Below are 26,454 nucleotides of genomic sequence, written 5' to 3'. Positions count from 1 at the left end.
TTTGAAATAACAAACATGTTATACTTAGTCCCCATTCACATCTAGGCGTTTTGTCGCCTGTAGTGCGACGCCGCTGCCACCAGAGGGATGAAAAGACATTGCCCTCTATGGAGATGGTTCACATCTCCACGCTGAACGCCTGCCGCCTGAAAAAAGGTCCCGGACATTTTTTTCAGGCGGCTTTCGGCGTTTGGGAACCATCTCCATAGAGGGGCACATCTAGGCGGACAATCGCGGTGTTTTGTCGCCGCAAAACGCCGCTATTTGCCGCCGCAATTCGTGGGACAAAACACCGCGAATTTGTCTGCCTAGATGTGAATGGGGTCTTACCTCCACTGTGCAGTTTGTTTTGCACAGAGTGGCCCCGATCCCCGTCTTCTGGGGTTCCACGGCGGCTGTCTCTGGTCCTCCCCGAAAGTACTGATGACAGTCATGTGAGAGCTTGTATGGTGAGGAGTAATTGTGGGCCTGCTCCCGTGATACAGCGAGCGTGCAGCGTTTTTCCTCTAAGGGCTCAAGAACCTACGTTCCGTGCATTAAAATATGTGACTGAAGCCAAACGCTCCATTTTACATTGGAGAAGTGCCGTACACGCATGTATGGTCTCATACAGCCATTCATTTGTATTGGCAGCTATATGCAGTGTATGCAATTCTTGCGGTGGCAGAAAGCCCAAGGAATTTTGCACTCCAGCACACAGGATCTTCTAAACGCCTCATGTTCATAGTTCTTTCCAGGCTGCTGATAAGGCAGTACAACTGGCCCTCCTGTACTGGGCCCGGGTCTCAACAGTTCACAAGGGGGGGCCCAGGCAGCTCCCAAGCAGGAGGTCAGGCTGGTACTGCCTTATTGAAGAAACCAATCCTTGGTTCTAATATTTGTGCCCCCGGGCCGCTTTGAGTGCCCCCTCACCTGCAGCGCTTCCGGGAGGAGAGGAGGAAAGCTGGCAGAGCTATAGTTGAGAGGGGGGCACACATAGGGGGTCAAAATATTAGAACCAATTATTGGTTTCTTCAATAAGGGGGATCGGTTTCGGGACCCCATGATTTCTAACTGCAGCCCTGGTTCTATCCTCATGTGTGCCCCACATTAAAAACTGGAGCAAAGGTGATGAGAATGTACGTTTTGCTTATGGCATCCAATCAAACTGAATTGTGAAAATGTCGCCAAGTTGTTATTGGTTGCTAGGATGAATACAGACACAAGGCTTTCCTGCACTTTTATTAATGGGATGGGGTTTTACACATCTGCAAATATTATAAGAAGGATTTAAGTAAATTCTTTCTAGCCCCTGTCCTCGCGTTATGCCATGTCTCTACCTCGAGGGCACTCAACTGAATTCCCATGAAATAATTGGCACCATACAGAAGATTAAACTCTTTTGGCTTTCAGTTAGATTGTTGGCACAGCACACCTTTTGGAATCAATCTTTAATAGTTTTTTCTGAGTTTCATCCATAATTCGGCTTTACAAGGCTCATTTCTTGACGAGGAAAGGGTTACAGAGCGAGCACTCTTAACGCATCCCAGATGTTTCTTGTCTGGCTCTCTCAGCCCCCGCCCTTCGTCTCCTTCTTTCCTGTTTACTCAATTTTGTCTTTTTTCACACGTTTTTCACTTATTCTTTCCCCTTTACTATACGGGTGAGGTTATTGTAAGTTTCTCGCTGCTTTTTGTCTCCATTCCCCCTTCGTGACAGTCTGTTTGCTCTGCTGACCAAAGAAGACTCACTTGACCCTGTGAAGCTAAAACTTGCCCACCTTCGCTCTTTGACCCTTTGCCCTCCTTTTGCTTGCTTACTCAATATTTCTAAATTTCGTTTGTACCTCCTCATCTAACCTGCTGTTCAACTTCTCTTGGTTTGCAGGCTTTCCAGCAATAAGCCTTTAGAGGTTTGAGCTGGCCACATTGTTGATAAATCTAAAGGTCATTGTGCAACCAAATTGTAACATGTTTGGCCCGCTTTGGAAGCCAGTGCTCTGAGCCAATAAACATTTGGCATGAATTTTTTGGATGCATTAAAGGGCTGTATCACGGGAGTGCGCCTGCAGGAACTCAACACCATGCAAGCTCCCATGAAGGTGTTGAGTTCTTGCGGAGAGGAGCCGAGACAGCCGCCGAGGGACCCCAGAAGACCAGGTTCGGGGACACTTTGTGCAAAAAAAAATATATATATATTTTTAACTTTACAACCCCTCTAACTTAATTTTTCAGTAAACAATCACAGCATTTTACTTGTCATAGTAACAACTTCAGCTTGGCATTTTGGACCAGAGAAAGGGGTCTTAAACCTTCCCCGAAATATTTAATTAAACTGGAATATTTCATTAGGAAGTGCACCATTTATCAACTGGAGTACAGAAATGATATTCCTAAAGCCGTATGGGCCACAGCCAAGACATACAAATTGGCCCAAAAAACACACTAGTTCTACTTGCTGATATTAAGGGTCAGCACGCCTATTTTTTTCAGTTGACAGGGCCAACTATGGACACCATAAGGGGTTCCACTTGTCCATCTGGATTCTTTCATATATTTTAAATCTTGGAGAATTTTAACTAGAAATCCTGGAAGTCCGATTTCCAAAACTAGAGTCAGGGTCTGGAATTGTGATGAGTAGATCTCGCTGCTGGCATATCCAAGTCACATAGGAAGCCAGGAACTGACTCAGCCCACCAGGCTCCATCTCTAACTTGACTATCGCTTTGGGTGGGCTGGCTGTTTTAACCCTCTCATTGCCTTCACAGGGCCAAAAAACTGACCATTGCTTTACCACTGGTGAGTGAACCTTGCGGTAACTAAGATGGTTTCAAGGTGATTCGATAGACCAGGCTTTGTCCGAAAGAGAAAAAAGTCCGCTTTGGTTGTTACTGAGCTTCTCATTGTTCCTCCACTCTTGTTTCTTTACTATTCGCTTGGAATTCTGAGTTCTTCAGCTGAGAAAAATGCAGAGTTCTAAAGATCATGGGCGAGAGCCAAGAACCACAGCGTGAGCAAGAGCCTTCATGGGTACCCACCCACTCAGCCACAGCAGCTCTGAAATTCAGCCTGCTGCTCGTTGCAGCCTACTGAACAGATCTTAATATTTAAGTTTGATCAAACCAGATCAAAACGTGTTCCTCCGGTGTGTAAAAAGGTTCTGCCTTTTCATCTTGCTAATGTTTTGCCTCAGTTGAAACTGTGGTTGAGGTGTGCAGGGTGTCACACTTTCCATAACTTGTCATATTGTGGTATGTGCCCTGCGTTGGCATGCGAGTCAACCATTTCTAAGGCATACTGCGATGTAAAGTTCTTTATATGCAGAATTATTTACATTGGTTAAAGTAAATGCAGACTCTAACAATAATCTCATCTTGCTTGTTCTTTTTTGGACTGTTAAATATACCATTGAAAGTGATTTGTTAGATCTGCTCTGTAAGCTAAAAATATGTTGATCCTGCCAAAAACTCAGTGAGCTAGAAATGGTCAAGATCAGTGAGTGAGCTGTGCTTTTACATCCTTCTGACTGCCCCTCTTAGCCGTACAGGCAGCGGGACAAGGTTGTACACGTGCCATGGCAGGTTATACCCCCTGTTGCATTTGGCAGGCAGTACCACTGCTAAATGCGTCCCATTCAAGTAAATAGGGCCTCGTCATAATCGCCCTGCAACTTTGTGTAATGCATGTGGTTGTGCAGGCTTTACAGGGTTAAAATAGATTGAGGAGTTAACCTATCGCCTCCTCACCTCCTATGTCCAGAAAGCAATCTGCCTCAGATCATTTTTCAGAGGAGTCAAGGTCTGCCGCAAGTGTAAACATAGCCTTAGGGGTTGATTTACTAAAACCAGAGTGCAAAATTGGGTGCAGGCAACTGGTAGCCAATCAGCTTCTAATTTCAACTTATATTACAAGTGCATTGCTAAGCGTATTATTACATATAAATAAAGTGAAAAGTGCTATACAATAAAGTGCATAAGTCAGTGTGTTCAAATGGGAAGTGGTCAAACTAAAGTCCATAGAAATAAATAAATCCAAAAGCCGTGGCTGAGGATGAAAAGTCCATGTGGTAAGTGTGAAGCCTCGTACACACGCTCGGTTTTCTCGACAAGAACCAGCAAGAAAACTTCTGGCAGAGCTATCTTGCCGAGTAAACCGAGCGTGTGTACAAGTCTTTTTTAGGTTTCTCGTCTGGAAATCTGCCCAGAATCGCGACGAGAAAAATGGAGATCTTGCTCTCTATTTTCTCCTCGAGATTCTTGTCGGCCTGTTTCCAGACGAGAAACCCAAACGTCTGTATACTTGCCTGTCGCCGTGGAAACCCGTGCATGCTTGAAATGACTTTGGCGCATGCGCGGTAGCTTCCACGGCATAGGTAGGGTGAAGCAAGATGGTGGCGACGGCATCGAATGTGACAAGCGCATGCTCGTCGTACGCGATGACGTCACCGCGTTCTTGCCTTTCAAAAGAACTGCGGTTCTTTTGAAAGGAGTGTGTGTACACTCGGGCGGCAAGAGATTCTTGGTTTTCTGGTAAGCTTTCAATTGTTTATCTTTGAAGGTCGACACGCTGGTGATTCTTCTGTTTTAAGCCTCGTACACACGGGCCAGAATCTCGTCAGGAAAAAAAAAGTTTTTCCTGACGAGATTCTGGCCCGTGTGTACGAGGCTTAAAACGGAAGAATCACCAGCGTGTCACCCTTCACAGATAAACCATTGAAAGCTTACCAGAAAACCAGCGACCACCCTTACTCGGGGGCTCAGAAAGTGGGTCTGAGATTCGATTGAGCACTCACTAGTAGCCTGGATGTCCTCTCAGATGGCCATGAATGATGTACAATGGAGGACTTCCAAACAAGCCAGGAGGCAACATCCAGAAACACTCATTAATGCTCAATAACCGTAGTGCATGAAAAATATAAAGATCCACATAGTGCTATACTGTACAAGTTTCACATTTATTAAAATTGTAGTGAACTTGCATGAAAACTGCATAGATGTATACACATCATATCCAAATCTGATCAATTTCCCTTATGTTAAATGGCCGAACTTCGATCACGCAGTAGCGTGTTCACATGGCTTTCCTACGCGTTTCATCATATGTGACGTCATCGGGGTACTTTCAACTTGTTCAATTAAGCTTTGACAATAAGCCCCCGTTCACACCGTAGCCATTTGACATGTTAAATCGCATGCCAAGTCACAGCCTATTGCCGGTAACAGCACTGTCCCAAACGGTGCAACGCTGACTTTGCGGCACCACAGCGATTTCCAAAAGCAGTTCCTGCACTACTTTTGGTGACTTCAGGGGCGATTTCAATGGACATCTGTGCATGAATTTGCACAGATGTCTTTCAAATCGCCCCCAAACTCTCACTGAAATGCTGGTTTGAAATTGTGTAAGTTAAGCTGAACTTGCACGATTTCAAACCGGCCTACATTGTGAACTTGGGCTAAAACCTGGAAGTGGATTGGCTTCTATGCAGAGCTAAACCAGTTTTTGCACTCTCCCAGTTTTTGTAAATCGACCCTTGTGACTTCATCTTTAATCACATAATGACTTCTATCAGTGGGCTGTTGATATGATTTTGAGGTTTAGATTGGATTAATTTATTACGGAAGCACTGTATATTTAATCTAAATTAAAGCGGGGGTTCACCCAAAAAAAAATAAAAAAAATTTTGTCTACCATGGCATCGAGCATACTAGCGTGAGCTACAGTATGCCTTTATTTTTTGGGCTGTACTCAGTTTAATCCGTTAGTTAAGTTTCAGACTCCCCGCGGGGAGTAGGTGTTCCTATGGAAAGGGGAACATGATTGACGGCCGGCTATGGCGCGTCACGCTTCCTGAAAATAGCCGAAATAGGACTTGGCTCTTCACGGCGCCTGCGCAGTCAGCTCCTAGTCTGTGCGCAGGTGCCGTATAGCGCCGTGAAGAGCCGAGACCTACTCCGGCTATTTTCGGGAAGCGTGACGCACCATAGCCGGCCGTCAATCATGTTCCCCTCTTCATAGGAACGCCTCTGAAACGTAACTAACGGATTAAACTGTGAGTACAGCCCAAAAAAATAAAATAAAGGCATACTGTAGCTCACGCTAGTATGCTGAATGGCATGGTAGAAAGTTGTATTTTAGGGTGAACCCCCGCTTTAATCTCTAATATAGTTTAAGGGGGTCCATTCATACTAGGAACGGCATGTGAATCGCACAGGAACAAGATTGCAGTTCCTGCAATTTGCGTGCAGTTCTGTGAAGTGCAATTTCAGCCCTATTCATTTTGAATGGGCTGAAATCGCACCCCACTAAAAGTAGTGCATGCGCTGCTTTTTTTGAAATGCAGGTCAATGGCATTGCATGGTACTTTTTGTACCCTGTGATCCAGTGTGTACAAATGCCCTGCGTGTGGGGGGGCATTTTCTTTGCACTGACTCCCTCAGCAGATCGCAAGGGCAGTGCGATTGGAATGCTGTCCGTGAAGCCGCACGGGAACGCAGCTTTCCCGCACTGCATTTTGTGTGAACAGTTCCTTAGTTTATTTATTTTGCAGTGTCAGTGTATTGTCTATATTTTTACCGTTATACTTAGTTTTGTAAGTATGCTAGAAAGTTCATTCATTTTAAAAACTTTGGAATTACTTGGTGGGATAATGACACAAGAATGCCCAGCTCCGCCCAACTACTGCAACCGTTATAGCACCAAATAATGGTGTCCTGCTCCTCTTAATGAGTTTACTGTAATTAAGAATAAGGAAATAATTGGGGGATCTTGTTCAGAAATAACAGTTCAAAGGCATAATTATGTTCATATGGAGGACTCGGAGAAACCAACTGCCAAAATCTCAACCCTTGAGTCTTTAAGATGTATAAAGCCAGGAGGAGGATCAGCTCCATTGGGGCCCTCCCAAAATTAAAATAGCCGCTTTAGTGGGACACTTGCCTTTTTGTAGTTTTGAAGTGTTGTTAACAATGCAGAGCCTGGTGTTGCTATAACCATGTATTAGTGATGGCCTGTAGTTGGGATTAATGTATATCTGTGATTTGTAATCTGAATTCCGATTTCCTTTTCAGATGTCCCACTGGTTGGATTGGAGACTATTGCCAGTTTAAAGATCCATGTGTGCCAACACCTTGTGTTAATGGCGGAGTCTGCCGGAACTCTATCCGAGGAGGAACTGTCCAGTATGAATGTAGCTGTCCCAAGGGTTTTAGAGGTAGGTGCTTCTTGTGGACCTGGAATTGTGAAAGGGAAGAGAGTATTAATTTTTACCCTCTTATGATCCAATATATTCTGCAGAGCAGCACGCAAAGAACCATGCACGTTGGTCCCTCTAATTTGCAATCTAATGTACCTAAAGCATTTATAAACTTGCATAGATAATGTGCTTGGCAGGAATCCTACCCAAAATCTCAACTAGGGAAGAGTATTACCGCCTTGTCGACTGTGCTGCCTCATTGGTTGGTGGTTCTCTTTTTTTTTTTTTTTAGGTCAGGATTGTTCGCTCATCGATGCCTGTGCCACTAACCCATGCGAGAATGGTGCCCGATGCACCAATTGGAATGGCCGCTACAACTGTACCTGCCCACCAGGATACCAGGGCCGCAGCTGCCGTCTGGATATTGACGAATGCCGAACATCTGGGCTCTGCCAAAATGGAGGACAGTGCATTAACACCCCTGGCTCTTTCCGCTGTCGCTGCCCAAGTAGTTTTACTGGCCAGTTCTGTGAGGCCAACTATGTGCCATGCGCACCTTCCCAGTGCCAGAATGGAGGCACCTGCCGCCCAACTGGAGAACTCTCCTACCAGTGTGTCTGCCTGCCAGGTAAGGAAATGTCACCCCTTATTTGTCCCTTCTTTTTAAAATGTGTGACTTTGTGATATGTTACTCTTAAACTTCTGTGTTCATAGGCTTTGAAGGACCAAACTGTGAGATCAATGTGGATGATTGTCCTGACCATAAATGCATGAATGGTGCCACATGTGTGGATGGAGTCAACACTTACAATTGTCAGTGTCCTCCTGAGTGGACAGGTAAGTCACAGCCACCTATTTGCTTTACTTTTTTTCTGCTCCACTTTATATTGACCACTTTGCATATGGGCCAATTCTAATACTTGGCTCCTACATGTAAAAACCATTTGTTTTTTTTGTTCGAAAATTACTCGAACTCCCAAACATTATATATCCTTTTTGTTTTAGTATTATTTATTTCTTTATTTTTCTTTAGCAAAGACACACATATATATAATATATATATAATATATATATAATATATATATATATATATATATATATATATATATATATATATATATATATATATATATATATATATATATATATATAAACACCTTAGCCTTTCCAGCTAAAACACGGCAGTGTTTACATCTGCCGGTGACGTCATAACGTCGGGCCCGGCCTCCGAAAGTCATAGAGATAGCCGGGGACCATCTGGTCCGCAGTATTCTCGATGGTAAACTTCTGGCTCGCTGAACGTACGGGTGAGCCGGGAGAAGTACCAGAGGGCAGCGGGTGGGGTGGGGGCACGTCTTCTCACACCGCCTGTAAAAACGATCAAGCGACTAAACAGCTGCTTTGATTGTTTTTACTGTGCAGGGAATCGCCGGCAGAAAAGAATGATATCTGAATGATGCCTGCAGCTGCAGGCATTCCGATATCTCCACTGAAAGCCCAGGACACCATGTGGCGGCCTACCAGTGGAAAGTGGTTTAGAATAAATATATATGTAGAACTCCAAACTAAACAAAAGCTGTTACAATCTTTACTGTAACCAATATATTTTTTGTCTCTGAAGCTGGCAGGACTGTTTATAATTAGGGACTAGCTTGCTATGATCTTGGCTTTGTCTTGCTCCTTTCTTCCTGCTTTGCCGCACTGTTGGCTGTTCACTGTGATTGTTGGCTTCACTAACCAATCACAGGAGTACCTGGAGCAGTCACCGACCGCCAGTGCTAGGGCTGGAGAAATCTGAGCACAGGGTGGAAGAGAGAGATGTGCTTGGATTCATTAGTGATCATCCCCTACCATGTGCTCCTGTCCAACAGAGGTAGTGTTTAAATGTCACTAGGGGGTGGCATTCAAGAGCAAGGAACCATACTGCTCAGTTTTAGGCATTCTTTGGATTAAAGTAAAAAACCTTCCTGTATCAGCTTGACATCCCCCCCCCCCCCCCAAAATATACTTGCCCGAGTCCTTTGTTGATCCAGGGCTGTACAGGATCAACCTCACAGGACATAGAGGCAGCAGTGACAGTCATTGGCTTCTACTGCTGTCAATCAGATACTTTGAGTAGAGGGTGGGGCCAAACTGCGCTGTGTGTGTCTATGGACACACAGACCCCAGCTCGGGAGCAACCCCACTTGTCTGCCCCCATAGCAAGTGTTTGGGGTGTTATGGGGGCAGACAAAGAAAAGGAGGACCCCGGAGCACCAGCAGGGGACCCAAAAAGAGGTTTGGGGCTGCTCTTTGCAATACCATTGTACAGAGCAGGTGAGTATATTGTGTTTGTTTTTTATAATAATAAAAAAATGCCTTTTAACAACGCTTTAAGATTTGGGTGTTTAAAAGGAAAAAATCCATATATTTGTATTGCCACAGGTCAGTTCTGTACAGAAGATGTGGATGAGTGCCAGCTCCAGCCCAACGCCTGTCACAACGGCGGGACCTGCTTTAACACTCAGGGTGGTCACACATGTGTCTGTGTCAATGGCTGGACGGGCGAGAGCTGCAGCGAGAACATAGATGACTGCGCCACCGCCGTTTGCTTCAATGGTGCCACCTGCCATGACCGCGTAGCCTCATTTTACTGCGAGTGTCCTATGGGCAAGACTGGTGAGTGTGGGATAGTCTTCTCATTATATACCCATAATATACCGTTTTCTGTAAGGAAGAAAATGTATGAAATGTTATCATTGTGGCACTAAAGTTGGTTAATGAATCTTATCCTATATACAGTATATTGTGTGCAAAGACGGTGTGAAAATGTTAAGCAAAACTCCTCCTTTTTTTTTTTTTTTTTTACTTTTTTAAGCAGGGGAAGCCTAAAACCCTTGCACACAGATTTGTCTGTCCCTGGAGATTTTCCTTCATTTCCTGTGTAATAAAACCATTGTCACTAGGACAGGAAGTGAGTGGAAATCCCTGTACAGGAGCCCAATAGCCATAAAAACTTGAGTGGAGTTTCTTCCCCACCAAAAATAATGAAAAAAATTGCCTTGACATACTTTAATCAAACACCATTTAACAAAATGTAAGTGGAAATAGAGTGCAGTGCGTCCTTTATCTCGTTAGCATCAGTCTGCCTTGGTGGTAGACCTGTATGTGTGACATCCGTGGTAGCATTTTCCCTGTCTTCAGCAGATTTAGGATATTTTGAGAACAATTGTCACGTCAAAGCCCTGTCGGTAAGAGGTGAGGTTGTAAGTTCGATTTAGCTGACATAAACTACTTGCTTATCTTTTAATCTGAAAACTTACACTTCCTACGAAAAATCTTTATCCCCCATGCGAAAGGTTAAAATTTGATAACTGCAGAAGGAAAAAAAAAGGTGTTGCGGTTTGTGTTTGAGAGGTTTCCTCTTGCTTCCAGAAATGCTGTGAGCAAACCGTAAAAGCGTAATGGAGGCTCTAACCCCCCCCCCCCCCCCATCCAAAATGAAAACATTATTTTGCCTGGCAGTGTCCACTAAGTCTAATTATGACGGTTTTGCTAAATAACTTTTTTTTTTTTCTTTAATGCATATGTATTGTGGCAAAGAGAGTAGGCTTTAGCATTTACACATCGCCCATGTGCGCCCATGGGCATGCAGACGTTTCTGTACAGAGAACTCGCTCACTGAGCACCAACAACAGAGACCGAGCTGTCGGACAGCTCCTGGTCACTAGTAGTGATTAAGAGCTGGTCCAGGCGATCACAATGGTCACATGATCAGGCAGACCTCCTACTGCCTTGCCTTCCCATAATTGCCCAGTTAAGGGGATGATAAAATGAAGAAGGCTGTGTCGATTAAGTGTCATTACCCCCTCCTGCTTCGGTGGTGCTACCTGTGACGTAAGCATCTTGGAGGGTAGTGTAACACCATAAATACAACCTTTTTATACAAGAAGACTCAAAAACCTGTGCATTGCGGTGGAGGCAAGATGAGCCCGTATATCGGTGACACTGCAAACAGGAAGAGTGCCTCACTGGCAGGATAAACAGTATTTTAGCATTTTCAACCAAATGTAAACTGTATAAAGATGAGCACAGTTATTAAAGGAAAAAAATGGATCATGGAAATGATGGCGGTATGGTGGGGGGAGATATTTTCCAACTCCTAGCTGTCTCCCTGACTTTTTAACCTATAGGAGATTAACAGATATATATTAAGTCGTCTTTGACCTAGCTTGGCTGCTAACCTAGAACAATAGAAGGTGTGACATACACTTTGAAATATTCTATTTGCATAAGAATTTCAATTTAAATGTTAATCCAGTATAACGGCATGTTGCAGAATTTTTTTTTTATTTTTTTTTAACCTACTTGTCTTCTTTTTGCCAGGTCTCCTGTGTCATTTAGAGGATGCATGTGTTAGTAATCCGTGCCACAAGGATGCCATGTGTGACACTAACCCAGTGAACGGGCGAGCAATCTGCACATGTCCGCCTGGTTTTACAGGAGGAGCTTGCGACCAAGATGTGGATGAATGCTCGATAGGTATGTATTTTTTGCATCCCCGTCGAAGAATGTTGTGGAGTACAGCGATTGACCATGGATGGGGGTTAGATAGAATATTAAGAACGTTTACACACAAAGTTTGTATGGGCTGGACTGAAAATAGGAATACACCCCTTGCTGTAGCCAAGTCATCATAAAGTTGTTTGGGTTCACCCAAAAAAATTCGGATTTTTGCAGATTACAGCTTGAGCTCTCTTGGGGAAAACCTATGCAGAAAGAAAGCAAGATATCATTGCTTGTTTGGTTTTGAAGGGGCAAACTCTGGCTTTGCTTCACAGCTTTGTCAATGACTAACCCAGAACAATATTGTGTTCTCCACCGTAGCGGAGGCCCAGTATCTGGCTGTGCTCTTCACCTACATACAAATTATAAGACTGGATGAGGATAATTTACATATTTGCTGAAGTGCAATAGAGCCTTCTTTTAAAACTGAAGAAAAAAAACACAAAAGCAGGGCTTCCCCAGGAGTGCCAGCATCACATAAAAAATAAAACAACCCTTGCAAAATAAAATACGCTCATATAGAGCGTTGGCCAGGAACACAATTGAGAGTGAAATGCTGTCTCTTCTTGAAACAAAAAGCTTCTTCAAGTCGGATGTCAATCACAAATTTGCAAACAAGGGTTTTATTCCTTATTTTAGATTAATGGGTAATGCCTTGCAATTCATTCATGCCCCTTGGCCAACTGCACATTAAGAACCTCTGGTTTATAACATAGACACAGCCTGGTTTAGGGGAGACATTTTAGTTCTACTTTCCTCATTGACCCCCAAATACTTTGGAACAGATCATATATACTGTATGTATCTATTGTAGAGGTGTCTTTGTGTCTGGAGTTAAGTTGTAAAAAAACACCTGTCCAGACTTAGATTATTATTATTTATTATTATTATTATACGGGATTTATATAGCGCCAACAGTTTGCGCAGCACTTTACATCAGGGAAGACAGTACAGTCACAATACAAATCAATACAGAAGGGATCAGAGGGCCCTGCTCGTTAGAGCTTACAATCTAGAATATTTTATCTATCAGATATACATGGACCCAGGGGGTGGTACCAGGCCAGCCTGGGCTCAGTTAAAGTGGGTTGAATAACACTGGCTGTTAAAGACTGAGGACATCTATTGGTGGAAATAAACTACTGTTCCAAAAAAAAGGCAATCAAAAGTTTATTTTTTATTTTTATTTTTTATCTTTATTTTTTTATTTAACTGCAGTTGTGATTTAAATATAGTGAAATTAAGATTTATGTTCTTTTCTGCAGGTGCCAACCCCTGTGAGCACTTTGGTCGTTGTGTGAACACTCAGGGTTCTTTCCAGTGCCAATGCGGTCGGGGTTACACTGGTCCTCGATGTGAAACTGATGTCAATGAATGCTTGTCCACCCCCTGCCAGAATGATGCTACATGCCTGGACCGCATAGGGGAATTCACCTGTATTTGTATGGCAGGTAAGATTAGACAAGTGGATGTCTGTTGCCAGTATATTTTTTGCAGGATTAAAGTTCTTTAATTTTCTTGTTCTCCTCAGGCTTTACTGGTACATTCTGTGAGCTCAACATTAATGAATGTGACAGCAGTCCATGTGTTAATGGGGGACTTTGTAAGGATATGGTAAATGGATTCACCTGCAGCTGTCCTGCTGGTAAGCATTTTGTTCTATAAGTTATGCTCACACTTAGGGTTACGTACATTATAATACGTCTAGCCTGTGGCAGTGTTCTGGGGATTTACTTTCTGCCATATTCTGATACCATAATTTCTGTTAAAAATGGCTTGTTACCAGAGCATGTCAGAAAGCCAAACGGTTGTACCATCAAACCTAATCTACACCCCAACGCCTGTATAAACCTAACCTCAGACAGACTCCACTCTGTTTATGACTTGTGGCCCAGTGGCAAACTTCTACCATGTCCTTGGATATGGTTGTTTTGGTCACAAGTATGTGGATTTCTTGAAATGGGCTTGGGTCTCTCAATGTTCAATGTCAAAAGATTTGCTTTTTAGGGTTGGTGGAGGATCTACCAGTGAGTTCCCATGCCAAAAAAAAACCTGATCTGCATAATGTATTTTTCTGCAAAGATGATCTGGTCAACGGGAAGAAATCCATCCCATTAACCCTCTCAGAATGGAGGAATCTGATCAATGCGGCCCTCGTACTATACCAACTTCTCTATATTATTAGGGGCTCTCCTAAATGATTTGATAAAATGTGGGGTCCCTGAAGTAATTCACTCATTACTGTTTGACCTACCTGGGTTCCCGCTAGATCACAGCTTTATGCTTTATATTTAATTTGGATGTTGTCCGACTATGTACTCTGTAAGAAGGTTTCAGTTTGTAATGACTATGCAATATACATGAGACAAGACATAGACTCTGGATAAGAAGGCTTTATTGTAATTGTACTGGAGTATTTTCTTGTTGCAATGAAAATAAGCGTTTTTTTTTTTTTAAGTCAGTTGTTTGCTTTAAAGTGTTTTTAAGTAACCTGTCAGATTTAAGTAACAAGTCAGATTTTTATTTTCTGTATCTCAGATAGGGAAATTCACCCACTTTATTTTTCCTTGTGAACATAACATAAATTCAAAGGGGTTCAATAAAAAAAATTCCGCCTTCTTGTTATGCTTAAAATTTAAATTATCAAGGGTCTTCTTTCCTCTTAATTTTTTATTTTTTTTGGTATTGTTCTTTAGGTCTGTTTTGCGCTTTTATTTTCTCCATCTACGTTTCTCTTTAGCTGAATAGAATAACAGAATTAAATGACTTTTATGAAGTTAAAAAATTTACTATCCTTTAATATGTGTTAAGAATGATTTTCCTGTGTGAAAAGCTTTGCATAATTTGGCGAAGGCCTTTGGTAGAAGTGTATTTAACCATACATTTTCTTTAGGTTTCTCGGGCTCCATGTGCCAGATAGATATTGATGAGTGTGCCAGCACTCCCTGTAAGAACGGAGCCAAGTGTGTGGATAGACCCAACGGTTACGAGTGTCGTTGTGCGGAGGGTGAGTTCTTCGCTGCAGGTTGTCTGACTGAGGGTAGCCTTACTCCTGGGGTCTGTCTCTGATGCTGTATCCTGTTCTCTCTCACGCTCTCTGGATGTCTCTTTATATGTTCAGGGAGGTAAGTCTTGTCTGTAGATTTCCACCCGCTCCATCTGCCTGCAGCTCGCTTCCTCCCAAGCCCTCCCTCCGGCCTAGCTGGTGCTGTGTGTGTGCTTCATGCTCCTTCATCTTCTGCTTTGCCAGGCTAGGGTTCCTCAGTGGCTATGCTCGGCTTTTAGCGCCATGTTTGGTTTTCAGCTCCTCCGTGGCCTTCTATTGGCTCATCCAAAAACATCTGCTGTTTTGGCTCTTTTATTTGGCATGTTTTTGCTTGTTTTGGCTTACTTCTACCATATAGCTGCCATCTTTTCTTCCATCACCTGTTATTAATTGTTCTTGCATTTCTCTTACAGGCTTTGAGGGTACTCTTTGTGAGCGTAACATAAATGAATGTTCCCCTGATCCGTGCCACCATGGGAAGTGCCGGGATGGTATTGCCAGCTTTACCTGCACATGTGACCCTGGATATACTGGCTATCGCTGTGAGAACCAGATAAACGAATGCCACAGTAACCCTTGTCTTCATGGAGGAAAATGTATTGACCTGGTCAACAAATTCTTGTGCTACTGTCAGCCAGGAACCTCAGGTGAGCCTAAAATATTTTAAATTCTGTGTAGCTCACCTGACAAGTTTTTAGAGGTATGAATTGCACTGCTTTATTAAAGGATATTTGATTGCCATTTAAGGACAGATAGTCCAGGTCTATGTCTTTCCCCTTCTGTTTAAATGGGAATGGTAGGGCCAGCCTGCACACTTGTGGGGACTTTTTTGGCCAACCGCTGGCCCTTTTTCGATAAGCTATTGCCAGATGTCTGGCTGGATTTCTGACAACTTTATAGGCCTTGGCATGCACAATTGGAGCTTGCTTGTTAATGCGACCCTGACCTGGTAGAACAAATAAACAGGCAGAATCGATGAAGTGCCTGCGGGTACCTGTCTGGTCTTGAAGTTGATCCCTTTGTCCCTGTAGAGCCCCTTAGAGGATATCCATAGGGCCACTGCTTCTCTCCTTGAGATTAAGCCCCTACCCCCTTTCATTCAAATGTGTAATGGTCAGCTGTGAAGGCTGTCATTTGACAAATTGCAGAACTTGAAGGGGCGCCTAGGCCCTCTGCACAGTCTGAGCCCAAGATCCAAGAAGCTGCATAGGGACACCGAGATCAATTTGAAGATTGACACACAGGTTCTTGTTAACTTGGGTATTTTTTACACTAGGTTGGGTTTGCTTTACAGCAGGGATATGCAATTAGCGGACCTCCAGCTGTTTCAAAACTACAAGTCCCATCATTCCTCTGCCACTGGGAGTCATGCTTGTGGCTGTCAGTCCTTCTATTCCTCATGGGACTTGTAGTTCTGCAACAGCTGGAGGCCCGCTAATTGCATATCCCTGCTTTACAGGAATGATCCACATTTGAAGGTAAGATCGTTTGACATTTATATCTCAGCTATCTGATGTCTGCGGTCATCTTGAAGGTATGCAGTCAACTACATTAAGCTTTTGAATGTAAATGTCTTGCCTCATAGCATACACCACAAGATGCCTGCTGTCATTGTTGGCTATAAAAGCGCCCTGTGTGTACCTCACCTTTTCCCAGCTTTGTTTCTCATCCATTGAGGGAGATGGGATGTATTTAACCTTTGGATTATACTGCCACCTAGGTACAAAAAGACTTTGGCAACATTTGCAAAAAAAAAAAAACATGTTGGTAGTGTGAGGGTTTATCCTGGCCTGGCCTACAGTGTTTAGTTTGTCAGTGTCCATTCCTCTTGTAGGCAGCAGTATAACCCCAAGTTGTTGTTTTTTTGTCCCTCAATGGAGTCCCAGAAAAAGGATTTTATAGTGAAGTACAAAAATCCAATTTTTACCTGTCCTTTTGGTCCCATCTTTTCTTGACTTTAGCGTTTAAGCACTACAACTTGCATTCAATAAAAGTTCCCCGAAGACCAGTATTGGCATGGCTTATTCTTGAAGTCGGCCCCTAGTAAGAAGCCAGGGGAATTTCAGAAGGCTACGCAGAGGAGGCTTTTCTTTGCTAACTGTTCATGAGAATTATGTGATGCCCGCTCTTAGGCATAGCTTTTAAATGTTAACGGACAAGTTAACATCAAGACTGTACTCACAGGAGGGGCATTTACACATTGATTTTGGTCAAGGGGGATCTTCTACCAGGACATTGCTGTTTGGTTGACAAGATCAGTGGTTTAGTTGGTTCTGCATTGATGATCTGAAATAATCCTAAATCAGTGGGAATGATCATGCTGCAATTTAACAATAAATAAATGTTTTTGTTTTTATTTTTAGGTGTGAATTGCGAGTATAATTATGATGACTGTGCCAGCAACCCATGTGACTATGGAGAATGTAAAGATGGAATTAACAAATATGAGTGTGTCTGCAAACCAGGTTTCACAGGTATTAAATATCAATGTTTTACTTTGCTTATGAGGTGCAGTCCCTATATAGTCCCAGTAATGGACCTGAACTCATGGTGGTGTTGGAGGGTGGTATTATATGCCACTGTATAGACTGCCTGAGCCTATTTCTGGCCTTTGGAGAACGTACCTAAATGCAGACAATTTGGCCTTCTATTCCCAAACAGATTGTGACAATATCCTTATATTTAACACAGTATTTGGCTAATTCAGCAAGGTCCCTTACATAAACACTGGCTGTGGTGTGAAAGATTTCCCCTTTTTACTGTTCTGGGGGCAATCAAAAATGTAGGATTTGACGGGAAGTGGTGTGACTCCCAAAGGAGTCTATGCCCGGAAGTGGGTGCAAATGCCTTAAAGGTATCTGCACCCCCCTCTCCCCTGAAAGGTGCCAAATGTGACACCGGAGGGTGGGAGGGTTCCAAAAAGTGGAAGTTCCATTTTTGGGTGGAACTCCGCTTTAAAGCAAGAAAAGGGCAACCTGGGGTCCCCCAGCAGTTGCAGTACTAAAAGTCCCATCATGCCTCTGGGAGTAATTGTAACTGCCAGCCTTTTAATGCCTCATGGGAAATGTAGTTCCAAAACAGCTGGGGGACCCCAGGTTGCCTATCCCTGCTTTAAAGGCTAGGTTCACATTTATGGAGGTGTCTGCAAAGTATTGCACTTTCGATCAGCGGATCGCAGGTATAATGTCAGGTTCCTGCAGACACTTCCTCCAACTCTCTGCCCGTACCTCTGTATGGGCTTTCTGTTAGAGCTGCAGGAAGTGTCATGACTGCCACGGTGACAGATGGGACTTGTGGTTTGTTTATTGACTGATCTCTGTGAATACATGACATGGTTGTGTGGGCAGAGATCTAAGATTTAAAATGTGACAGCAGCTACGGGGGAAGGAAACCGAGAATTGGGTGCTTAAAGCAGGAGTAAACCTCAGTTAGAGAAAAAAATCCCCTCAAGGCAATGTGCTAGTATGCATCACATACTAGCACATTATGAGAGACCTACCGTAAAATGAAACCCTCCAGTGCTGTGCTGTCACTGCTGATTAAGCCAACATCCTCCCCCGGTCTTCCTCCTGGATTCTGGGCCTCTGGCTACATGAGTGGCCAGGGGAGCGATGGAGCTGCCGTGTACAGTATAGCGGTGCGATTTTTAGCGCCACTATACCATCATATTTACTGCGATATTCGTCCGCTAGCGGTGTGGTTTTAACCCCCACTAGCGGCCGAAAAAGGGTTAATACAGCTGCGGTTTGCGGGCGGTATCACCGTGGTGTCCCATTGATTTTAAAGGGAAGGAGCGGTAAACACCCCACTCCTATACTGCTCCAAAGATGCGGATAGCAGGACTTTTGGAGCGGTCCTGCTAGCGCACCACTTCAGTGTGAAAGCCTTCGGGCTTTCACATTGAAGACTGCAGGGCACGATTTTTTTTCAGGCGGTATAGCGGCGCTATTTTTAGCGCTAAACCACCTGAAAAACGTGTTCGTGTGAAAGGGGCCTTACTGCTGCTGTAATCACATGTCGGATGTCAAAAGTCCGATGATATGGACAAGGCTCCTACTTTGATCCGACTTCAATGCTCTTCAGTGGGCTGAAGTAGGATCAAAGCCGAACCAAAGTAGTACAGGGAGCAGATCCAAAGTTGGACCGACTTGTGTCAGACCAGTTAAGACAGCTCTCATAGGGTAACATTGATTTTCACACGTCGTGCTACATGAGTTCCCAATGTCGGAGCGTTTGTCGGACCAGTGTGAACCCGGCCTGATTGCTGCAGCCAGGAATAGGGTACTTGATACACCTTATACTACATCCAGATTGCTCATAGGCTAAACAAGCATTTAACCCTTGTGGGGGTGACACTGCAAGGGAATATATTTTTTAATTCTCATAGTTTAACTTTAGTTGATGGTAGCAAATGTGGGCAATAAAGATAATATAAATACAATTTGCCAATGGAAAGTGTGTACATCTCGTATAGTAAAAACCTAATAAACAGAATAAAGGACAGCACACAGTGGGTAAGCTTGTAATGGATAGCTTTATACTTTGTCATTATTATTACAAAGGCGGAAATGATCAGTATGTTTACATATAAAGACCAACATCTGGGTGTCTGACCTCCTAGCAGAAAAGGCAAATTATAATTAATGAGAAGGATTTTCTTACAGTATACGATTCATATGTGTATATTGACAAATGTAGATCCTCCTGGGAAAGAGAACCTATCATCTCATTAGTGCTGGCTGAGTGTAGGAATAGCTAGGAGGGCACTTTGAAGTTGGGTGAGACATTTTAGGAATGCTCAGAGTGGTGTGTAATTAGATTTTTTACAGCTCTTGGTACACAATAAGGGCCTTGTAGAGGTGGGGATCGGACAGCACTGTCCAGCTGGAAACAGATGGTGACATACTAATAATTGGCGCACTCATTTTCCAAGCTGTTTTTTCTCAATTATGAACTGAAATGCAGATGGTTATGTCTGCTGCAAGAGCAAGTACTTTGAACTTGAACATTTTTTTATTACTTTTTTTTTTTTTTTACTTTTATAATTTTTGTAATTTTTTTTTAAACGTGAAGCTGAATTTACCTCTTCAACTTTACCTCTGCCTTATTATTTACAGTGACTGTGTAGGGATTTTGATAAGTGTTTTAAGCTGGTTTTGTTTTTCTGTTATCCTAGGACATTTGCAAACATCAGGCTTTATTTTATGGTGCAAAACGTCACATACATCTCAAGCAATTGTCTTTTATTACTAAACGAGCAGTGAATTCAAATTGATGCGTTGCATTCATGTATTAAACCTTAATATTGTAAACTTTACATGGTCTTGATTTCATGTATTCATGTATTGGGATTGGCATTTCTCCTACACATCAATGAAACGGATAAATTATTTATCCTGTTCATTTCGGCTTTCACAGGCATAACCGCTATGGATCCAATTTTGTTCACTGAAAATGAATAAATGTGGGAACATTTTGCTAGTAATATGGAAACTTTAAAAACGAGCTCTAGTCAAATTTTATGTTTTTAAGTCAGCACCTTCAAAAACTACTGTAGCTGCTGACTTAATAAACATACAAGCCTGTCCCAGGATCCAACGATGTGCTCACCCAAACCGTTCTTTCCATCGGTGTTCTGTCCCCGGCATCTCAACTGTGGGCTTCATAGCCAGGTGCCCGCTGCCCTTTGTGAATGGTCACACTGGCCTGGATTCAAGAACCAATTGCGCCTGTGTAACCATAGTTACACAGCGCAATTGCTTACTTGCCCCGGCGTAACGAATGCTCCTGATTCAGGAACCTCGTTACGCCAACTGCAGCCTAAAATATGCGCGGCATAAGGCTTTTATGCCCGCATATCTTGGGCTGCATTCTTGCGATGGGCGCTAGGTGGCGTTCCCGTTGTGCTCAGCGTATAGTATGCAAATTGCATACTAACGCCGATTCACAACGTTACGCGAGCCCTGCATACGCAGTTTACGTCGTTTCCGTACAGCGTTTTTCGCGTAAGGCTGCCCCTGCTATTAGTTTGCGTAAGTGATTCGTGAATGGCGCTGGACGCCATTCACGTTCACTTTGAAGCAAATGACGTCCTTGCAACGTCATTTGCCGCAATGCACATCGGGAAAGTTTCCCGACGGAGCATGCGCTCTACGATCGGCGCGGGAACGCGCCTAATTTAAATGATTCCCGCCCCCTATGGGATCATTTAAATTGCGCGCGCTTACGCCGGGCATTTTGCCGGCGTGCCCACGCAATTTACAGAGCTACTGCTCCGTGAATCAAGGGCAGCGCAGTAAATTTGCGGGGGCGCAGGGCAAAAACGTTGCCCTGCGCCTCTGTAAAAAAAGCGCAATTGTACCTGAATCTAGCCCACTGTCTTTTGGGACCTGTGAAGTGTTCCAGTAGACTGCAGGGGGGAGCAGAAGAACTTCCACCCGGATCCTCTAGGTGGTTCGAGCAGTAGTGGGACAACCTATCCCGCCCCCCCCCCCCCCCCCCCCCGCAAAAAAAAATGCTACTAAATAAAGAGGAGGGGTAAGGAGGCCTTAAAGGGGTTGTATGGGTTAGTTTTTTTTTTTTTTTTTCTTTAGAAATGACATGTTATACTTGCCTCCACTGCAGTTCGTTTGCGCAGAGTGGCCCTGATCCTGCCTGCTGTCTCGGCAGCTCTAAGCAATAGCTAACCCCCATCTGTGAAGCTCAATCCCGAGGGCGCGCTCCCTGTCATACAGGCTGCTTCCATAGACATGGAGTGTATGACTCGACCCCGCCCCACGGCGGCTGCATCATTGGATGTGATTGACAGCAGAGTGAGCCAATGGCTGCGCTGCTATCAATCTAGCCAATCAACAGCCAGACTCCGTGGAGAAGAGGACACCGGGGGACCCGCACAGCAGGTGAACGGGCTCAGGTAAGTAAACGGGGGGCTGGGGGGCTGTCGTTGCCAGGTTTTTTTTTTTTTTTACCTAATGCATAGGATGCATTAAGGTGGAAAAACACGAACCTTTACAGCCCCTTTAAAGCGCAACTTCCCCTTTTTGGTGGAGCTCCACTTTAAAATTCCATTTCGGAGTAAATTAAATCAGAGCGACAATCGATAAACTGGGAAGATTACTTGGGCAAATTCTATTGTGAGGAATCTGATGTCCTACAGTAGCATTCATCTACAACCGAACTAAAGCGGGATATGCATTCTAGTAGAATTTTCAACAAAAAATACGTTTGAACATTCTTGGCAAAATTTGTACAAAAACTCTCGGCACATTTTAAGTGTCGTTTGAAAGTAGTTCACAAGTTAATTACCGGTAGCTTATAACATTCAAAACATTTTGGGATGGATGGACTTAACAGAATGACTTTCACTGATAGAAAGTTGTACGTTTTGAGAGAAATTTTCCGTTCTGCTCCTCAGAATTTTCTCGTCACTGCGTTCGAAAGTGAATGTCAGTTGGACCCAATTCATGATTACAAAACAAATGTTCTTACATTTTTTACAGCAAAAAATGCCAAACAAAGTTCTACTAATGTATATCAAACTTAAGCAGATTATGCATGGGAAAATTTGTCTACGCTATACTGTCTTACTAAATGGCTAAACTTCCATGAAATCTCAACATGTGCATGCATGGCGAAAGGCATGATCAGTCTGAGAGACCACTTTCACAGTAGACCATCAATCAACTCTTTTATAGCTTGTGAAAATCGACCAATCATCTTTTTAGGTTTTGGTCTGAAAATGCCAGCATTGCACCTATGGAATTCCAGGTCACTTGGATTTGCAGGAGAGTAGATGTACCCTTATAGCTCCCAGCTGCACTGGTGTGATGTGTACACAGCTGATGCTGGTTGACCCCTCTGCTGGCTATTTCAGTGTCGGGGACAGACTTGCTAGTTCATGCTCTGGGCACTTTTCCTGGACTAAACTATGTTTTCTTAAATCTATTTCTGTACTAATGGAGGAAGATCTATTTTTTTACTTCTTACAACAACATATCTCTCTTCAATTTGAGAACCATACATGGTCAGCTAGTGGTAGATGGAATATCTTTTTAATAAACAGCAGATGGTGTTTGGGGGGGAAAAAAACATAGTAGGAAATTAAAGAAAGTGAAAAGGATAGATGGTGAAAGAGGGGTCTAAAGCCATACATGGGCAACTAGAAGATCTATGGACTTGAGGAACTAGAAGTTCCAGAGTGACCATAGGAGCTTTGGCTGACCTTGTGCTCTGAGTTCATGGTTTCTTTCTTGTACATCAGCTGATATATGCACTTTGTGTTTTGTCCTTGCCCTACCCTGCCTTTTTTTTTTTTTTTTTTTTTTTTTTTTTTTTTAAGTAGTCTTTGCAATTTAAAACGTTTTCTATCTTTTCTTTTTTTTTTGGTCCATTTTTCTCTTAATTCTATCTTCTTCTTTTTTTTTTATATATATATATATATATATATATATATATATATATATATATATATATATTTTGCTCTAGCCATCTGTCTATCTTTTAGTCTTTCTTTCCGTCTTTCGCTCTCTTTCTCTTGTTCTCTCTCGCGCTCTTGCTTTCTCTCTTGTACGCCCTAGCTCTTTTGCGCTCGCACCCCTCCTGCTCGTCCCCCACCCTCTTGTGCCCCTGCTTAGCCCCTCCCCCCTCTTTAGTTTCTCTTTTACACTCTTGCTTTCTTCACGCTCTTGCGTTCTTTGGTTTAAGTCCATTATAATTGGAGTCCCTTGTATCCTTTGGTTTGAGTTTGCGTGGATCCTCCTGCAAAGTGAATGCAACCTCTCTGAAAGCATCCAGCAGAATGTTTGTTTTTTCTATTTGTTTGAGCGCTGATCATGTGTTAATGTTTTCTAGGTCCTCTCTGTAACATAGAGGTGTCTCCGTGTGCATCCAACCCATGCCGAGCTGGAGGAACCTGCCAAGTTACACAGAATGGTTTCCGTTGTGCTTGTCCTGAAGGTGGTGGTCCTCGTGACTCTCTGTGTAATCCCACCCAGCTATGCACTCCTTCATGTGTCCATGGTGTTTGCCGCAAAGTCAATGAGATGTAAGTACTGCCAATATATAATTCAGGAGCATTTTTTGGAAAGCTTATAAATGTATTATTTTTACAGTTAAAGGAAAGTTATGTAAAGCCTTGTTTTCTTTACTATATACCAAGAGATGTAGGGATTTATGTTTTTGGTTTCTTTTGTTTTTCTAACACTTCTTGTCCATTGGAATACTTTTTCATGGTTCTAGGTTAATTGCGTTTTGCATTCCTTAATATATGCACTTTGTGTTTTGTCCTTGCCCTAGGTATGCATGTGACTGTCATCAAGGCTGGTCTGGCAGGTCATGTGACCGGCGAAGCAATGATGTTTGTTCTGCCAGCACCTGTCAGAATGGAGGAACTTGCACGGAGCATCTTGGACGACCAGTCTGTCGCTGCCGAGAGGGTTTCCGAGGTAACGTTTTTACAAGGATAAATGTATGCATATTTTCAAAAACCCAGTTAAAGTTGAATTATGCTTAATAGTCTTATTTTATTTTTGTTTTATTTTATTCAAATTTTACTTGTGCTTGTTTGTGACATATGCTGACACAGCATCCTGCATAAACTGGTTCTAAAGCCTGGACATATAATATTTTTATTTAAACCTTAATGCATTCGTTAAAGTGGAGCTCCACCCTAAAGTGGAACTCACGCTGATCGGCACCCGCCCCCCCTCCGGTGTCACATTTGACACCTTTCAGGGGGGAGGGGGGTGGGGGGTGCAGATACCTGTCTAAAGACAGGTATTTGCACCCACTTCCGGCCACACGCTACGGGCAAAAGACGGGTTTTTCTGACTTCCCGTCTGTCGCCCGTTGTGTGCTGGGAGCACTCGGCTCCCAGCACACAGCGTGTGAGCCAATCGGCGGGGGCAGCGCGACTCGCGCATGCGCCATAGGGAACCGGGTAGTGAAGCCGGAGCGCTTCACTTCCTGGTTCCCTCACTGAGGATGGCGGGGGGAGCAGCAGAGAGACGAGCGATCGTTCGTCCCCTGCTGCTGACGGCGCTGGACTCCAGGACAGGTAAGTGTCCTAATATTAAAAGTCAGCAGCTGCAGTATTTGTAGCTGCTGGCTTTTAATATTTTTTTATACTGGCACATCTGCTTTAAGGTAAAATATGTCCTAGTGTTTGTATTGCCCCTTTTCCTCCCCTTTATTCTTGCCAGTGCCTGGTCTCAATCCAGTGCTGTGCCCATCTGCATTGACTCTTCACTCTCTTCTCACAGGAGTCTCGGCAGCAGCGGGAGCCATTGGCTCCTGCTGCTGTCAGTCGAATATTGTGATGAGGGAGTGGGGATGAGACCAAGCCACGCTGTGTGTCTATAGATACACAAGCATGGCTTGGGGGCAGCTTCCTATGATGGCACACCAAAAAGTGGAGGCGTCTAGAGCACCAGTGGGGGATTTGATGAGTGGTGCACTGCTCTAGTCTCTTAAGCTGTCCATGCAGCCAATGTAGCAGTACAGGGATTTGAAATCCTTACTGAGATGGATCAGAGCCATTCCCTGTGTGGCACGGACCAATTAGAATTACTCTTATCTGTCCTGGAAGACCTGCAGAAAGAATGGGGAGACAAGCGGGGACTTCAAATCTCTGGACCACTATCATGGCTGCATGGGCACTGACCCCTTATCACCCACAGAGGTAAGGCCGGGGGGTTAGGGGGTAAACTGGATGGGTGTTTGGTGTTTATCCTTGGAGCATCAGAGAGGGGAGCAACATGAAGCCTGCTGGGGTGAGGAATAAAAAGGATGGGGTTGATTTTTATTTTTTCCCCCTTAACTTTAACCTAGCTCATTGATAAATGACTGTCCTAAAACAAATAGGAAATGAGCTCAGGAGTACAAGAAAACTAAAGGCTTAGCCTGTTGTACTTCTACTCAAAGAAGGATGAAGTATGACTTGGTATTGGGACACACACAATTTACAAATGGCCACTCTTGATGGATTCTCCTTGTGCCTCTTGTTGTTTGTCTTTCTTTTTTGGTATATTTGTCATAATGCCATATTTCTTCTTTTCATACAGGAAACTTTTGTGAGACGAATATTAATGAGTGTGCCCCAGCTCCTTGTCTGAATGGAGGAACCTGTGTGGATGGTATTGCAGGATACAGCTGTCTGTGTACTCTGCCATATACAGGTGAGTTGGATATAAGGATATCTGAATACTGTACACACCCCACAGAGCATTCATTTCCTACTGCTCTTTCAGGCTTCCCAGAGGAACAGTAATAGAAGTAGATGGCTTACTCTGTTACAAATGTGTGCAGTTTTGACATCGGTTCATGCTATATTTAAAAAAAAAACTGCTTTTAGTTAAAGTGGAACTCCAGTTAGGCCTCATTCACATAGGCGTACTTAAGCATATACACCAGTGTGAAGAGCCTTGTTTGCCTGCAGAGGATGCGCAGGTTTTCTCTGCATCTGTGTGCGTTCATGCCTATTCGTGTTAATTGGGATGGAGCAGCGGCACAGACAACCCCTGCTCCCAATTTGACATCTGTGCGAGTGCATGTTCCTGAAGGCAGACGGCATGGGGTTGATTTACTAAAACTGGAGAGTGCAAAATTTGGTGCAGCTCTGCATAGAAACCAATCGGCTTCCAAGTTTTATTGTCAGTCGAATTAGCAAAGCTGAAGTTTGCAGCCAATTGGCCACC

General features: G+C 43.6%; 1 protein-coding gene across 1 annotated transcript in view; it reads left to right on the top strand.

Moving 5' to 3' along the window:
• NOTCH3 (notch receptor 3) overlaps positions 1 to 26,454 on the top strand; it is a 114,413-nt gene that overhangs the window by 68,603 nt on the left and 19,356 nt on the right. The window contains exons 3-15 of the mRNA XM_040346266.1: positions 7,046 to 7,188; positions 7,463 to 7,798; positions 7,885 to 8,007; positions 9,595 to 9,828; positions 11,536 to 11,691; positions 12,981 to 13,166; positions 13,247 to 13,360; positions 14,609 to 14,722; positions 15,175 to 15,408; positions 17,125 to 17,235; positions 23,612 to 23,804; positions 24,056 to 24,204; positions 25,822 to 25,935. Of these exons, the coding sequence (XP_040202200.1) occupies positions 7,046 to 7,188; positions 7,463 to 7,798; positions 7,885 to 8,007; positions 9,595 to 9,828; positions 11,536 to 11,691; positions 12,981 to 13,166; positions 13,247 to 13,360; positions 14,609 to 14,722; positions 15,175 to 15,408; positions 17,125 to 17,235; positions 23,612 to 23,804; positions 24,056 to 24,204; positions 25,822 to 25,935 (2,207 nt within the window). The remainder of the gene's footprint in view (positions 1 to 7,045; positions 7,189 to 7,462; positions 7,799 to 7,884; positions 8,008 to 9,594; positions 9,829 to 11,535; positions 11,692 to 12,980; positions 13,167 to 13,246; positions 13,361 to 14,608; positions 14,723 to 15,174; positions 15,409 to 17,124; positions 17,236 to 23,611; positions 23,805 to 24,055; positions 24,205 to 25,821; positions 25,936 to 26,454) is intronic.

The sequence above is a fragment of the Rana temporaria genome, chromosome 3 (assembly GCF_905171775.1).
Source record: "Rana temporaria chromosome 3, aRanTem1.1, whole genome shotgun sequence".
NCBI lineage: Eukaryota > Metazoa > Chordata > Amphibia > Anura > Ranidae > Rana > Rana temporaria.
Note: the sequence above shows the minus strand (reverse complement) of the source record. Positions and strands in the feature narration are given on the sequence as shown.